The sequence below is a fragment of the Esox lucius genome, chromosome 24 (genome assembly GCF_011004845.1).
Source record: "Esox lucius isolate fEsoLuc1 chromosome 24, fEsoLuc1.pri, whole genome shotgun sequence".
Lineage (NCBI taxonomy): Eukaryota > Metazoa > Chordata > Actinopteri > Esociformes > Esocidae > Esox > Esox lucius.
The window spans coordinates 3,228,090-3,245,615 of NC_047592.1; the positions used below are offsets into that span (position 1 = coordinate 3,228,090).

At 45.0% G+C, this 17,526-nt stretch overlaps 1 protein-coding gene across 5 annotated transcripts; it reads left to right on the plus strand.

Annotated features, from left to right (window-relative positions):
• The first annotated feature begins 105 nt into the window (after positions 1 to 105).
• tec (tec protein tyrosine kinase) lies at positions 106 to 17,343 on the plus strand. Of its 5 annotated transcripts, none has more exons than XM_034290495.1 (19): positions 106 to 204; positions 2,220 to 2,399; positions 6,021 to 6,125; positions 6,478 to 6,559; positions 7,346 to 7,474; positions 7,705 to 7,736; positions 7,835 to 8,085; positions 9,122 to 9,187; positions 10,821 to 10,875; positions 10,983 to 11,062; positions 11,211 to 11,350; positions 11,736 to 11,810; positions 12,919 to 13,090; positions 13,222 to 13,332; positions 13,631 to 13,736; positions 13,869 to 13,933; positions 14,450 to 14,568; positions 15,165 to 15,322; positions 15,848 to 17,343. In XM_034290495.1, the coding sequence occupies exons 2-19, from the start codon at positions 2,262 to 2,264 to the stop codon at positions 15,929 to 15,931; spliced, it is 1,968 nt and encodes a 655-aa protein (XP_034146386.1). In that variant the 5' UTR covers positions 106 to 204; positions 2,220 to 2,261; the 3' UTR covers positions 15,932 to 17,343. The 5 variants fall into 5 exon arrangements, with proteins under 5 accessions (XP_034146386.1, XP_034146382.1, XP_034146383.1 ...); XM_034290491.1 differs by having other exon boundaries at positions 107 to 204; positions 10,983 to 11,074; XM_034290492.1 differs by having other exon boundaries at positions 122 to 204; positions 2,224 to 2,399; positions 10,983 to 11,074.
• The last annotated feature ends 183 nt before the right edge of the window (positions 17,344 to 17,526 follow it).

Sequence of the window (17,526 nt, forward strand, 5' to 3'; positions counted from 1 at the left end):
AGTGTGGAAATCACCCCCACGCACACACAATTCACAACCACACGCGTTTAAGTATTATCCTTTAGACCACTTCCTTGTTGCTGACTCGCGCTCTGCCACCGGCTCTATCTTCTCAACGCGCTTCCTGGTGCTTTCTGCCACAATGTGACTGGCAGTTGTGAGACGACAACCAAACGCATACGCTCACGCTATCGAGCGACAAAGGTAAGGAACATATACTTTCTTATATGGGAAAAACGTACTTCGACTAATGACCTCTTACTCAAATTGGTGCTTTTATTTTTATTTTTTATTTTTTTGAGGGGGTTCTGCGGATGAAACGGCTGGCTGTTAGGAAACGAGATGTCAATACAAAGGAGAAACGCCTGTCTGAGTTGAGAAGTAGTTGAGAGATGAGAAAACTGGCGATATGTAAAATAATCTTTCAGGTTTATCTCAGTATACAGGCTATCAACGTGTCTGGAAGAAAACACGGTGTACGGAGATCATTTAGTCACGCACAGATAAAGGAATAGCCACTGCTCAGCAGGTGCTTGCTTGAGTTTATGCGTGACTTATGGCGAAGTGGGGAGCCTGGGTCCCTGTATATAGGATGTTATGTTTGGTCAGCGTCTACCACAAACATTAAGTCCCACACTTGCAGTAGCAGTCAAAGTTGAGTAAATGAGGAAGTGCGGTTCAACACACTACATGGACAAAAGTATGTGGTCACTTGCTCGTGGGACATCTTCCATCATGTACAACAGTCGCCACTCTTCTGGAAGGCTTTCGCCTTGAGTGGTTGTACCATTGCTTATGGTACCATTTAGCCAGACTAACAATCATTTGTGGGTAACGGACGTTGGCGGGTTAGGCCTGTTTCGGAGTTGGCGTTCAAATTATCGAAGAAGTAGTTGAGTAGGGGGTTGAGTTCAGGACTCAATGCAGACCAGCAGGTTGTTTGACATTCATGTTCCCAAACCGTTTCGTTATGGACCTCGCTTTGTGAAAGAAATTTACCTTTCCCTAACGTTTGTGGCACGGAATAGTCTATAATGTTGTTGTATGCTGTAGCGTTAAAATGTCCCTAGCGAAGTTAAATGCATTTCGGCTGGTATAGCGTTCTCTCTCCATCCTCCAAGCTCAGATCCGTCAGTTGGCTGACGGGAAACGTTACCCCAGAATCCAGCCGACGTGTTCTCACTTTCCTTGGAGTGTGGGGATGCTTCTTCATGGAAACGCATTCCACTAAGCAAGCGACGACGAGTAATTGTGCTGGTTGCTCTCAGGCAGAAAGCGCAACTCGACAGCGAGATTTGTAACGGGTCATTGCGGTGGGAACATGTTTTAATTAGGGGGCGCAGATAATGGTTGAGTGCGGGACGGTATCAAGAACAGACCAACTACCTGAACGCGTCAGTGGCGGTTGAACGGTGACAGGTGAATAACATTTAGATGAAGAAGTACTATTACCAATAGTGTCGACAGAAAATACCAAATCATTCTGCAACATTTATGTTAATGCTAACCTTTTTGATAACCTGTGGCTGCGTTTGCTGTGTCCTTTTGTTGATTGCACTGACTGTAATCGCTCTGGGTACTGAATGAACAACATGCAAATGTAAATGTAGGCTAGAAATAACCCTTGTGAAACTGTATTGTACTGTTCTAATGAGCTGCAACCTTGAAGAAGACCGCATTCAGTATATTCATTAGTACATTAAAACAAAGTTACGTCGAACTGCAAGCCGCCGAAATCCATAGCCTACTACTGCAAGTTAAAACTTTGTGTCTATATAGGGTATATATTTCAAATACGTACAGATTTCCTGCCCATTTCAACCCAGAATAAGTAACTACGTAGGTCAGAGAGCGACAGGTGTGTCTGGAACATTCACTATTTCTGCACGCTGCCAACTCATGCATGGCTTTGTGTGTTTGACTGCGTTGAATTCTTTCTCGCGGGTGAATGAGCATTGCACGTACGTATGCATGGCTTGCATGTATTTTGGTCTGGCCGACTGACACGGACTATGCCTGTGCTTTGATCCTGCTGGAAGATTTAGGTCTTATACATGCTTTTTTTTTACACAGACGATGATTTGATCTTATATGATAATCTATAACTGAAGGGCAAATTGCCTGGGGTTGATTTCATCAGTTTTAACACTGCTGTATAGCAGCCATGACAGCATGTTCTCTCCCCTCCCTTGTCTCCCCTCCTGCCCCCTTCTCTTCAGTCAGTATTCGATGGCAGTGTGGAGAGGGGGTGCGGGGCTGAGATGAACGAGGAAGCGCTTCTGGAGGAGACCATGTTCAAGCGGTCCCAGCAGAAGAAGAGAACATCGCCATTGAATTATAAGGAGAGGGTCTTCGTCCTCACCAAGGCCAAGCTCACATACTATGAGGGCAAAGCAGAGGTAGTGCACACAAACACACACACACACACACACAAACACATGCACACACATAGGCAGCCACAAAGCTCTGGGCATACAGGGCCCCAAACCAAAGACACCACCACCACCTGTGGGCCCTGGTCTGATGGTGGGCACTGAACAGGGAATTTATTTTCATTTATTTAACCAAGTGTGACCTGGCCAAGACAAAGCGCAAACGTGCAGGACAACATACAGTCACACAGAGAGAACACAGAATACAAAATACAAATGCAGTGCAGAGTCTATATATTGTTAGTGCAAAAGGGATGAGGCAACTACAACAGTACAAATGCGCTAGAGAGTCTAGCTAAAAATTTAAAATGCAGTAGAGAGTGTTATACAGACTGCGCAAAGTGAGGTGTATTTTACTAGGTAGGTGAGTTAATGTGCAAAAGTGGTGTGGCAAAGACAATAGAGAGCATAACACTAGGGCATCACTGTGCAAATGGTACAGTGCAAAGGACCTATAATACAAGACAGTTGTGCAGATAGGAGTTCAAATGTGCCAAGGGGCCTGACAGCGATAGTAAGGGCAGCTATGTGGAAGAACAGTGTGCCCATGATGGAGAAGAGTGGCCGAAGGAGGTGTGGTCTTTTGGGGGGGACCAGAGAGATGTACCTGCTTCAGCGCAGGCTGCAGGGTTGGTAAAGCAATGGTGACCAGTGAGCTTAGGTACAGAGGGGCTTTGCCTAGCAAGCACTTGTAAATTAATTGGTACCAGTGAGATAGGCACCGGGTGTGTAATGAATTGGTACCAGTGAGATAGGGGCCGGGTGTGTCATGAATTGGAACCAGAGAGATAGTGGCCGGGTGTGTAATGAATTGGTACCAGAGAGATAAGGGCTGGGTGTGTAATGAATTGGTACCAGAGAGATAAGGGCTGGGTGTGTAATGAATTGGTACCAGAGAGATAGTGGCCGGGTGTGTAATGAATTGGTACCAGAGAGATAAGGGCTGGGTGTGTAATGAATTGGTACCATAGAAATAAGGGCTGGGTGTGTAATGAATTGGTACCAGAGAGATAAGGGCTGGGTGTGTAATGAATTGGTACCAGAGAGATAGTGGCCGGGTGTGTAATGAATTGGTACCAAAGAGATAGTGGCCGGGTGTGTAATGAATTGGTACCAGAGAGATAGTGGCCGGGTGTGTAATGAATTGGTACCAGGGAGATAGGGGCCGGGTGTGTAATGAATCTGTACCAGAGAGATAGTGGCCGGGTGTGTAATGAATTGGTACCAGGGAGATAGGGGCCGGGTGTGTAATGAATCTGTACCAGAGAGATAGTGGCCGGGTGTGTAATGAATTGGTACCAGGGAGATAGGGGCTGGGTGTGTAATGAATTGGTACCAGTGAGATAGGGTCTGGGTGTGTCATGAATTGGTACCAGTGAGATAGGGTCTGGGTGTGTAATGAGGGCCAGCCAACTAATGAGAGGGTAGAGGGTACAGTGGTGGGTATTAAATTGGGCTCTGGTAGTTGAACGGATGGCGCTGTGGTAGACCACATCCTGTTTCTTCAGGAAAGAGTTTGAGGCTGTTCTATACCTGACCTCACTGAACTTGTACGATGGGATTTGTACGATGGTCATTTTCACCAGGGCAAGCTTGGCAGCACGAGTGAAGGAGGCCAGATGTATACAGAATGGTGTTGTCTGCATAGAGGTGTGGTCTGCATAGAGGTGTCGTCTGCATTGAAGTGGTCAAGATTATTAAACTCTCTGAAAACATAAAGTGTCTGGATGGTGGTGAAAAAGAAGTGTGTGTGTGTGTGTGTGTGTGTGTGTGGGGGGGGGGGGGGGTGTAGGAATGAGGGGTAGGCTGGGGGAGGGGGTACTTGGGAGTGTGGCTGCAGTGGCTGTTGATAAACTTTGAAATGCTTATGAAAGTTCTCTATTATCAAGGATTTGTGGGAGGTGACGGTGTTTCCATACCTCAGTCCAGTGGGCAACCGGGTGGAGGTGCTCTTATTCTCCATGGATTTTACCATGTCCCAGAATTCTTTGGGAATTAGTGCCACAGGATGCAAATTTCTGTTTGAAAAAGCTAGCCTTTGTTTCCCTGACTGCTTGTGTGTACCGGACCCCTGAAAAGTTGCAAATCACGGGGGTAGTTTGAAGCTAGTGCAATACACCACAGAATGTTTTTGTGCTGCTTGAGGGCGGTCAGGTCTGGAGGGAACCAAGGGCTGGATCTGTTCTTTGTTCTAAACGTTTTAAATGGGGCGTTTAGGATGGTGAGGAAATCATTTTTGAAGAAAAGAGAGAGGCTCTCATCATCTATAGGGCCCTAAATAGGGAATAGGCTCTCATCATCTATAGGGCCCTAAATAGGGAATAGGCTCTCATCATCTATAGGGCCCTAAATAGGGAATAGGCTCTCATCATCTATAGGGCCCTAAATAGGGAATAGGCTCTCATCATCTATAGGGCCCTAAATAGGGAATAGGCTCTCATCATCTATAGGGCCCTAAATAGGGAATAGGCTCTCATCATCTATAGGGCCCTAAATAGGGAATAGGCTCTCATCATCTATAGGGCCCTAAATAGGGAATAGGCTCTCATCATCTGTAGGGCCCTAAATTGGGAATAGGCTCTCATCATCTATAGGGCCCTAAATAGGGAATAGGCTCTCATCATCTATAGGGCCCTAAATAGGGAATAGGCTCTCATCATCTATAGGGCCCTAAATAGGGAATAGGCTCTCATCATCTATAGGGCCCTAAATAGGGAATAGGCTCTCATCATCTATAGGGCCATCACATCTGAAGTTAATTTAAACTTCTTAAATATTGCCCTTAAAGTTGTTGATGGCTATTTTTAATAATTTAGCTATGTATTTTTAATAGTTAACTTCATTTTAAAGATCATTAGACCCTTTTAGAAAAAACTAAACAAATCTATTAGAAACCAAGCCAAAACCTTAGGCTGGAACGTTAGAGCAAATACAACAGTTCGGAAAATTCTTTAAGAGAAGGAAAGTGCGGGTTACCTGAAAGAAAAATATTATAATGACAGAAACAACAAATCTGAAACCTGTTCAGCAAGTGGTTGATCTTTCAGGCTGTTCCATCCAAAGACAACTTCATCAGCAGAGCTAACCTGGAAACCCTGCGAGAGGTTGATCTTTCAGGCTGTTCCATCCAAAGACAACTTCATCAGCAGAGCTAACCTGGAAACCCTGCGAGTGGTTGATCTTTCAGGCTGTTCCATCCAAAGATAACTTCATCAGCAGAGCTAACCTGGAAACCCTGAAAGGTGTTAACCACCGTTTAGCCTCAGAATCAGAAAGACCAAGTTACAGATTGTTGAAAAGTACCTGTGAGAGCTGAAGAAAAAGGTATTGTCGACAGAACAAACATATTTAATGCCCTGCTTTGATGGAAAACTCATAAGTCAAATTTGGATGTTATGTTAGTCTGTCCCAATGCTTTTGGTACCCTGAAATAGAGGAACCATGTGTAGAAATACAGTCAGACAGCCTACCCATTCAACTCAAACGACAAAACCCAGACAGCATGAGGTACCTCATTATAGACATTGGGAATTTCATGTGATCCTTTGGCATGTTGAAGAACATTTGTCTGTGTTGTGGTTTTTACAGAAGAAATTCAAGAAGGGTTCGATTGACCTCCAGAGAATTCGCTGTGTGGAGATTGTGAAGAATTCCGGAGGGGTCATACCATGTCAGAATAAATACCCCTTCCAGGTAAGAGAAGCCCCCCCACCACCCCTCCGGGCCTCCCCATATCCTATGTACGGAACTACGTCTGACCCGGAACATGGAGATCAAAGTCCGATTTGGGATGAGGTCTTAACTGCTAGTGAGGTGGTAGAGATCTTATCTCGTAGTTCGATATGTTTAATCTGATAGTGAGGTCGTGTTTGTTGAATTCTACGGTGAGCTTTTAAATGTTTAATCTGATGGCGGTAGGTGTCTTAGTGGTAGATGTCTGATGTGTTAGATTTATAATCTGGCCGTGAGGTGGTAGATGTCTGATGTGCTAGTGAGGTGTTGATCATGATGTGATTGTGATGCAGTTTCACTCTGTGCCCATCAGGTGGTGTATGACTCCAGTACTCTATATGTTTTTGCTCCCAGTCACGAGAGCAGAAGCACCTGGGTTCAAAGCATGAAGGAAGGTCAGTGACCTCTTTGCCATTGTACCCCTGAACTAAACCCTCGGGGCCATTTGAGCAGTTAGGCCTGCCGCTGCGTTAAAAGCTTCACTAACAGGAAATGGGTCTGAAAGGCAGAGGGAGTGAGAGTTAGGGCAGGAAGACTGACACCCAGGAATCAAACTGCCGCTTTCAGGGGCTCCTGAAGTGAGGTGTTGGGGCACACTAGCCCAACCCGAGGGCACACTAGCCCAACCCGAGGGCACACTAGCCCAACCCGAGGGCACACTAGCCCAACCCTAAGGGCACACTAGCCCAACCCTAAGGGCACACTAGCCCAACCCTAAGGGCACACTAGCCCAACCCGAGGGCACACTAGCCCAACCCGAGGGCACACTAGCCCAACCCGAGGGCACACTAGCCCAACCCTAAGGGCACACTAGCCCAACCCTAAGGGCACACTAGCCCAAACCCTAAGGGCACACTAGCCCAACCCTAAGGGCACCTAGCCCAACCCTAAGGGCACACTAGCCCAAACCCGAGGGCACACTAGCCCAACCCGAGGGCACACTAGCCCAACCCGAGTGCACACTAGCCCAACCCGAGTGCACACTAGCCCAACCCGAGTGCACACTAGCCCAACCCGAGTGCACACTAGCCCAACCCGAGTGCACAATAGCCCAACCCGAGTGCACACTAGCCCAACCCAAGTGCATCACCTGATCTGAGAGGTTTCCATTCAGAACACTTTTTAATTAGCTTGGTTGCCTGCGTGTTATTGAGGTTGATGCTGTTGTTGTCTTCATTCAGAGATCAAGCTGAACTCTGGGATTGTGGCTAAGTTCCACCCTCAGTTCTGGATGGACGGTTTTTGGCTGTGTTGTCGTCAGGTGGAGAAACTGGCCCTGGGCTGTGAGCAGTACAATCTGTATGGAGACAGTAAGGCTGCACACACACACACAAACACACACACACTCACTGTACACACATACACACACACACACACTCAATGTAAACACACACACACTCACTGTACACACACACACACACACACACACACACTCACTGTAAACACACACTCACTGTACACACACACACACTCGCTGTACACACACACACACTCACTGTACACACACTCACTCACTCATTCCTTTTTTTTTTTCTTTCAGTTTCGAGAAAACCTCTTCCTCCCATTCCTGGAGTAAGTGAGAACAACTTTGTGTCTTGTTACACACACACACACACACACACACACACACTGTGCCTTAAATGTAATTGGTTTCTGGAACTTTAACATAGCAACAAGACCAACTGGGTAGAAACCAAACAGAAGTGACCATGGCTCCTTCCTCCAAGTCCCGCCGCCCGCCTCCCCCCCTGCCCGTTGACTGCAGCCCCCCTGTCGTAGGGGAGGAAGAAGAAGAAGTGGTGATAGCCCTGTATGACTTCAATGGTTCTGAGCCACATGACCTGAGGCTAGTGAAGGGAGAAGAATACACCATAGTGGAGAAAGTGGACATCAACTGGCACAAGGCTCGGAACAGATACGGGTTAGTATCAACGGATCTCAAATGATTCATACATACATTTGTGTTGGTCAGTATCAACGGATCTCAAATGATTCATACATACATTTGTGTTGGTCAGTATCAACGGATCTCAAATGATTCATACATACATTTGTATAGGTCAGTATCAACGGATCTCAAATGATTCATACATACATTTGTGTTGGTCAGTATCAACGGATCTCAAATGATTCATACATACATTTGTATAGGTCAGTATCAACGGATCTCAAATGATTCATACATACATTTGTGTTGGTCAGTATCAACGGATCTCAAATGATTCATACATACATTTGTGTTGGTCAGTATCAACGGATCTCAAATGATTCATATATACATTTGTGTTGGTCAGTATCAACGGATCTCAAATGATTCATACATACATTTGTGTTGGTCAGTATCAACGGATCTCAAATGATTCATACATACATTTGTGTTGGTCAGTATCAACGGATATCAAATGATTCATACATTTGTGTTGGTCAGTATCAACGGATATCAAATGATTCATACATTTCTGTTGGTCAGTATCAACGGATATCAAATGATTCATACATACATTTGTATAGGTCAGTATAAACGGATATCAAATGATTCATACATACATTTGTATTGGTCAGTATCAACGGATATCAAATGATTCATACATATATTTGTGTTGGTCAGTATCAACGGGTATCAAATGATTCATACATACATTTGTATTGGTCAGTATCAACGGGTATCAAATGATTCATACATACATTTGTGTTGGTCAGTATCAACGGGTACATTTAAATACATTTGTACTTGATTTAGGTCTTGCAGATGAATTGTGGATGATTATCTATTCACCTGTGCGTTGTTCAGGAAGTGTCTGTACAATCTTTGTGTGTGCTTTATACCTGCTGCTTTTCACCAGCTGGTTTCTAAGGCAAACTATTAATTGATTTATGCTGTAACTATTTCTATGGCTAACATGGTGTTGTTGATTCAGAAGTAAAAAGAAATAAAAATGTTTGTTTGTGGGTTGCAGAGAGGAGGGGTTCATCCCCAGCAACTATGTAACTGAGAAGAAGTCAGGCAACTTGGAGCAGTATGAGTGAGTAGAATTATTAGCCTAATATAACACTAACTCTTGCCAAATGATGTAGCGTAATATAATACTAACTCCTGCCAAATTATGTAGTGCAATATAATACTTACTCCTGCCAAATGATGTAGCATAATATAATACTAACTCCTGCCAAATGATGTAATGTAATATAATACTTACCCCTGCCAAATGATGTAGCATAATATAATACCAACTGCTGCCAAATGATTTAGTGTAATATAATACTAGCAATTGCCAAATGATGTAACGTAATATAATACTAACTCCTGCCAAATGATGTAGCGTAATACGATACTAACTCCTGGAGAATGATGTAGCATAATATAATATTAACTCCTGCAGAAAGATGTAGCCTAATGTAATTTTAACTCTTACAGAATGATGTAGCCTAATAAGTCACAGTATATTATTGTCACAAAGTGCTTTTACAAAACACCCAGCCTGAAGCCCAAGGAGCAAACCACAACAGTGTTGAATTTCAGGGGCTAGGAAAAACTCCCTAAGATGGCCGAAATGTATGATCAATTCTTGTGGCTGTGCTGGGTGAACACTAAGAGTACACGTTATAATAAATCCGTGTGGGCTGAGTCCAGAGTCTATTAAACCCAGTCCAGGGAAGAAGCAGGTCCAGATGGACAGGGACAACCCGAAGGGGGGGGGGGGGGGGGGGTCAGCACAGTGGCAGCTGGAATCGTTGGGTATCGTCTTGATTTTCAACCCAACCAGGAGGAATTTGGACAGGGACAGGAACGAGTCTTTCACCCCTGGTACTCTGGAGTTGTGGGCCAAGAGCTGACGTCGTTGTAGTTTAAACAGGTCAGGAGACCGGGAGAATCTAGGAAATGCATTCCTTAGATCTACAAGGATTTATAGGTCCTTGGTTGGTTGATAGGTACTTTTTCACTGTAGCAGAGAGAGTAGTTTTGTTCCATAACAATACCCCATGGGAGGTGTAGATGTTATCTTGTCTTCTAAATGTCCTTGCTTTATGAGAGAAGAACTGAAACCAACAACTTTACTGGCATCAGCTCGATTGCTGCATCGAGTTGACTTTTTTTAGCTTTGTCTAAAAGTGCAACTAACTGGATTATTGTCAACTCAGTCACAAAACCTTAAAAATAATCTAATTTATTCTGTTTAAAAGCCTTGATTGTTTAATTCTAACATTTGACCATTGTAATACGAAATACAAATTAACAAACATTTTAAAAATAGTGTCAGAGTTCTATATAATGAACAAGATTTAGTTTCATTATCATTTGGCATGTTTATCTCAATTCAGAAAAGGAATGTTAATCCCTTAGGACATAGGCAGCAAATAACCACTGTGTCTCAACTCTCGTTCAATTGTTTAAAGAGCATACATGTTTTGCTGAATATTATTTTAATGTCCAAATTATTGCACTTTTTTTATACCCTTTTATTTGCTATGTGAAGATTTTTTTTTTCTTATTCTGTTTTATTTGATTAATGTCTTTGATGATGAAGAGCTTTATAAGGACATAATGTTGCATTCGCTTCAGCTTGAGAAACAACACCAAGGTCATTTTTAGACAGATCAAGTTTTCCGTTATTTGTTTGAATTGTTCGTTCATTTATTAGTATTTTTGTATTTCAGTTGGTACTGTAAAAACATCAACAGGAATAAAGCTGAAGAGCTCCTTAAGATAGAGGTAAATTAGTGTGGTCACTTGAACACGTATTTAAAGATGTCTTTTAATGTGGTGCGGCGACCTGAACAGTGACAGATTACTTGTTGTGATTGTGTCTCCCTCTACAGGATAAAGAGGGGGGGTTCATGGTGAGAGACTCCAGTAGCCATGCTCGCTACACTGTCTCCCTCTACGCCAAGTCCGCTGGGTACACATCAAGGTGTTTTGTGTGTGTGATAGCGTAGGGTTGTCTAAAGTTGGGTTGTTTCAATGTTTTCTTGAGTCAGTTTAAATCTGTCTGATGTTGTGTGTGAATGTTGTCTGAATGTGGTGTTTAAGTTGTTCTGCCATTCCAGTGAGGGGAGTACCGTGGCCATAAGGCACTACCACATCAAGGAGACCCAAGTGGAAGGTGCCAGGTACTTCTACCTAGCGGAGAAACACCTTTTCAGCTCCATACCAGACCTCATAGAATACCACAAACACAACGCCGCAGGTACGCACACACACAGACGCACGCACACACACACACACACGAAAACAGACACATGCACACACACACACTCACACGCAAGAAAACAGACTCCTATACACAGACACACACGCTCATACACACAAACACACATGAAAACAGATGCATGCATGCACACACACACTCACACGCAAGAAAACAGACTCATACACATACACACACACAAGAAAACAGACGCATGCACACACACACACTCACACGCAAGAAAACAGACTCATACACACACACACACACACGCTAATACACACACACACAAGAAAACAGATGCATGCACACACACACACAAACACACTCACAAGTAAACAGACGCTTACACTTGTGTGTTTTACGTTGTGTGTCTGTCTCTCAGGTCTGGTTGCCAGGTTGAGATATCCGGTTGGGAGGGAGGACAGACCAGCACCCACTACGGCGGGTTTCAGCTACGGTGAGATGAAACAGTAAACCACCAGGGGAGGCTAAATATGGCCTTGGCCCTTGGTCGTGCTATATTGGTCATATACACCTCCGTAACCTACTGTTATTTTAAACCAGTTTCCAATGCAATTAGAATTGTGAACGTCCAGACAATCAGCATTCATGGTTCAATCCTGACTGAACACAGCGGTAGGATGTACCGTGACTGAACACAGCGATAGGAAGTACCGTGACTGAACACAGCGGTAGGATGTACCGTGACTGAACACAGCGGTAGGATGTACCTTGACTGAACACAGCGGTAGGATGTACCGTGACTTAACACAGCGATAGGATGTACCGTGACTGAACACAGCGATAGGATGTACCGTGACTGAACACAGCGATAGGATGTACCGTGACTGAACACAGCGGTAGGATGTACTGTGACTTAACACAGCGGTAGGATGTACCGTGACTTAACACAGCGATAGGAAGTACCGTGACTGAACACAGCGATAGGAAGTACCGTGACTGAACACAGCGGTTGGATGTACCGTGACTGAACACAGCGATAGGATGCACCGTGACTGAACACAGCGATAGGATGCACCGTGGCTGAACACAGCGATAGGATGCACCGTGGCTGAACACAGCGATAGGATGTACTGTGACTGAACACAGCGATAGGATGTACTGTGACTGAACACAGCGATAGGATGTACTGTGACTTAACACAGCGGTAGGATGTACCGTGACTTAACACAGTGATAGGAAGTACCGTGACTGAACACAGTGATAGGAAGTACCGTGACTGAACACAGCAGTTGGATGTACCGTGACTGAACACAGCGATAGGATGTACCGTGACTGAACACAGCGATAGGATGCACCGTGGCTGAACACAGCGATAGGATGTACCGTGACTGAACACAGCGATAGGATGTACCGTGACTGAACACAGCGGTAGGATGTACCGTGACTGAACACAGCGGTTGGATGTACCGTGACTGAACACAGCGATAGGATGTACTGTGACTGAACACAGCGATAGGATGTACTGTGACTGAACACAGCGATAGGATGTACCGTGAATGTGCATCTCTGTGACGTGGAGGTTGTTGGGCCATGTCCTTCAGAGAAGTGGGAGATCAACCCCAGCGAGCTGACCTTCATGAAGGAGCTGGGCAGCGGTCAGTACGGCGTGGTCCGTCTGGGCAAGTGGAGGGCACAACACAAGGTAGCCATTAAGGCCATCAGGGAGGGAGCCATGCTGGAAGAGGACTTCATAGAGGAGGCCAAGGTCATGATGTGAGTGGAATGTAGGGAAACGCTTGGTTCGGGAAAAGGCCGATCCCTTCATTAATTTCAACCCTGTGAGATCCCCGTCCAATTTGTTCTGTGTGTTGTGTGTGTGTTGTGTGTGTGTTTTCGTGTGGCAGGCGTCTCTCGCACTGTAAGCTGGTACAGTTGTATGGGGTGTGCACCCAGCAGAAGCCCATCTATATTGTGACAGAGTTCATGGAGCTGGGATGTCTGCTTAATTACATCCGGTGAGCGAAACATTCAGTTCAGGTCTGTTTCATTAATCTGTCCTGCTGTTATGTCACATGTTACGCCGATCTGTGTGTCTTGTATTGCGAACATTTCGTTGATAGTTTGTTAAAGGCAGTCAGTTTAACAGGACTTCGGTTCAACGGGTGACCCCTCTGAATGACCTTGTTGGAGACGTCAAAAGGGATCTTCAGGAGAGACTTGACAATTGTGAAGAAAAACATGCACTGCGTTCCAGTGGCACTCATTCTCTTTATCTTTCTTTGTGGTTAAATGTTTTTAATGCCTTTACACCAGGCAGCGTCGGGGCAGCTTCAGCACGGGGTCCTTACTGAGTATCTGCCAGGACGTATCAGAGGGCATGGAACACCTGGAGGCCAACGGCTTCATCCACAGAGACCTGGTGAGTGCCAATGGGATGAGAACTGGTGACTCCATCAACCAATAGGGGGAGATCTGCTATGTCAACAGCCAGTAGGAATAGACCTATAGACCTGGTTGGAGTGACAACCAATCTCTGTCACTGTATCTCTAGGCAGCGAGGAACTGTCTGGTGAATGAAGCTTTGGTGGTGAAGGTGTCTGATTTTGGGATGGCCAGGTATAGATCTCATCTTCATTCCATTTTATTCCATCTGTGTTCCATCTTTATTCTGGCACTTATTTCCCTGGTAGCCTGAGTGCCAGTTTCTGCTAATGTTCTCAGTGGTGAAGCCTCACCTGTTTGACAGACATGGAGCACAGCAGGTCTGTTCAACTCTGATCCCGCAGGGCCCAAACACTTCTGGTTTATCATTTTTCTAATAAGTTAGACCTGGCTCACTCAGTGACAACATTTCAACTTCCATGTAAAACCTAAAAAACAGAAGTGTTTCATCCCTCCAGGGCTGAATAGCCCCTCAAGCTTTACCTTGTCTTTCTTCTTACAGATTAGCTAACATTTCTGGGTCAGGCTCCAGCAGCTCACAACACTCCAGAGGTGTTTCGGCCCTCCGGGGGCCACAGCTGAATAGTCCTGCTTTAAGGGACCCGTTATTGTCTTATTGTCTTTCTTCATTTCTCTTGATTTCTGTCTCTCTCACATCTCTCTTTATTTTCTAACGTGTGTGTGTGTTAGGCCTGTGCTGGATGACCAGTATACCAGTTCATCAGGAAGTAAGTTCCCCGTGAAGTGGTCTCCTCCTGAGGTGTTCAACTTCTGCAAGTTCAGCAGCAAGTCTGACGTCTGGTCGTTTGGTAAGTTTCTGGGTTTCTGTGTTTTCTGTGTTTGGGTTTGTGTGCATTTGTGCAGAGCTTGAACTATAAAGCAAAGATGTCTGGTGTAGCGTTCCAAGATGTCTGGTGTAGCGTTCCAAGCTTCCAGCTTTCCGGATCCTAAAGGCTCCGTGGCGACGGGGGGTGTCTGTCTCACTTCACACACCTGTGTCCCCAGCCTCTCCTCCCTGGCACCCTGTCGATGGAAATAAAACACCCCCAAAAATATCTGGGCTTTGGACTCACCCGCTCCTTCAAGAGTGTTTCTTTATTTTTGCTAATTTCCACATTGTCAGATTATCATGCGGTAACCAAAAAAGGGGTAAACAAATCCAAGCGCATTTATATTTTAGGTTGTTTAAAGCAGCCACATTCTCTCAGCCAACTTCATGAGGTAGTCACCTGGAATGCATTTCAGTTAAGAGGTGTGCCTTGTTAAAAACACATTTTTGGAACGTAATTCCTTCCTAATACGTCCCGGCCAATCAGATATGTCGTGACATGGTGCACGTGCATTGACACTGACGTTTACCTGCATGTGTGTGAGCGATTTCTTTTTATTGATGTGTGTGTGGCAGGTGTGTTGATGTGGGAGGTGTTCACAGAGGGGAAGATGCCATTTGAACACAACCCCAACCACCAAGTGGTCATGATGGTGTCACAGGGCCATCGCCTCTATAGACCCCAGAAGGCCACGCCCAGCATCTATGACATCATGAAGCTTTGTTGGCACGAGGTACAGTTGTTAATTTTGTGCCAAAAATATACGATTGCCTTACAACTGCAACCCACTAAAAACCTTGGATGGCCAAAAGGCCTAAAGGTCATGCCAAACTGGTTTATGATTTAAAAACGTGATCGTAATAGACCAGTGTGTGTTGAGCGTGGATGGGCTCTGGAAATCCTGTGAGCCAATCAGGACTGCTTATGTAAAAAAAAAAAATGTTCTTCTTCTAATCGATACATTTCAAGAGCCAAAGGAGTGTCTGGTAAATAAGTTATTCAAATATATATATATTTTTTAATAATTTTGAGTTCAATTGTTCTTATCCATCTTTCTCCCTCCCATCATCTTCCTCTGTCTCTATTGTCCTCCATCTTACTCCCTCCCATCATCTTCCTCTGTCTCTATTGTCCTCCATCATCTTCCTCTGTCTCTATTGTCCTCCATCTTTCTCCCTCCCATCATCTTCCTCTGTCTCTATTGTCCTCCATCTTACTCCCTCCTTCCTTCTGTCCCTCTCTCCCTCCAACTACCCAGAGACCGGACGAGAGACCAGCTTTCTCTGAGATTTCCACGTTGATCTCGGAAACTCTGGAGACAGATGGATCTTCCTCTACCTGAACAAAGCAGATTAGATCCTCTTCCTAATCTGAACTCACTAATTGGATCCTCAGATCCACACAGAACAGAACTGGTGACCAATTCCGATGGAGGACTTGCTGAGCCACTCTCTGCTCTTATCAGTCTCTCCAGATTTTTTTGTGGGACATGATGCCACTTTTCAGAAAGTCCCAGGTTTTCTGGAAATCCTGGTTAGAAAAGGTTTGCATGAGCAAGATATTCCTGGAATAACCCAAATGGCACTTTTGGAAAACTTTTTGTGAATGTTTCAGATGTTTGCAAATTAAAGACTGATGACCCTCGGGACTCTGAAGTGCTGTTTACTGCTTCACAACTTTCTCCCCTGCTGACACGCCTCTGCTGTGGCTGGCAGCCGGATTGGCTGACAGGCTCCTGGCTGGCAGCCGGATTGGCTGACAGGCTCCTGACTGGCTGACGGATTCCTGATTGGCTGACAGGCTCCTGACTGGCTGACAGGCTCCTGATTGGCTGACAGGCTCCTGATTGGCTGACAGGCTCCTGATTGGCTGACAGGCTTCCTCCATGGCTGATAGAGCTTCTCCCCCTCCTTACAAGACATACTGTACTATCCTTTCATCCTGTTTCATCTCCATTCATTCTCCAGCCATTTCTGTTCGGGCTGAACACATTTTACCGTTTGCATTTTTACCACAAAGCTTGTCGTGTTAGCATAGCGGTATGCTAATTAATATTCTCCTGTTAGCATTGCAGCATGTTTTTGTTCATACATTTTCTTCTGTAAACATTGCAGTATGTTTATTCACTTTCTTTTGTTAGCATATACCTTACCGATGCTATTACACCTCATCACAGCTTGAATGTTATTAAGGAAGCACATTTAAAGGACTCTGTATCCTGTACAGGCAATGGCAGATATATAAGGACGTCCTCCCTCTCTACAGTCACCGTGTTGTCCAGTCCTCCCTAACTCAAGAGGGTCCGGCACATAGAAATATAATAAATAGAACAGGCTTGGAACCTCTAAGTCATTTAGCTGGACCGATGAGCCTGTGGGCACACTTTCAGTGACTGCCAGTGCACACGTTATTATGCCACAATTTACTTGAATAGGGATGCCTGTTCTATACATTATATTTCTAGGGTTCCTTGACTCTAGACTGACCCGATGCCAGATAGCTGTTATGCAACTTGGTGGCCACGTAGGTTGTGTAACATGGTCTAAGGTGCTTTTTTGTAGCACCAAGCTGACCAGGATGCCTAGAAGGAAGGCATGCAGCAATCTTCAACTCTCCTAGATCTGTATTTTTTTTTGGGGGGGGGGGGTCATTACTGTTTTTTTTTAAGAGGAATAAAATAAAATATACTGTATTGATGCTCAGTTGTTTTACTGTGACACTGGACATGTAACAAGATTAAATTATATAACACAAACGACCTGAAAGTGGTGGTTTGTACTATTATCGTAGACAGTACACACACACGCGCATGCACACGCACATGCACACACACGTGCACACACACACATGCGCGCATGCACACACACGCCTGCATGCATACACACACGCGCTCACACATCCACGCCCAGTGATCCGTCTCGGTCTGTCCCGCCCAGA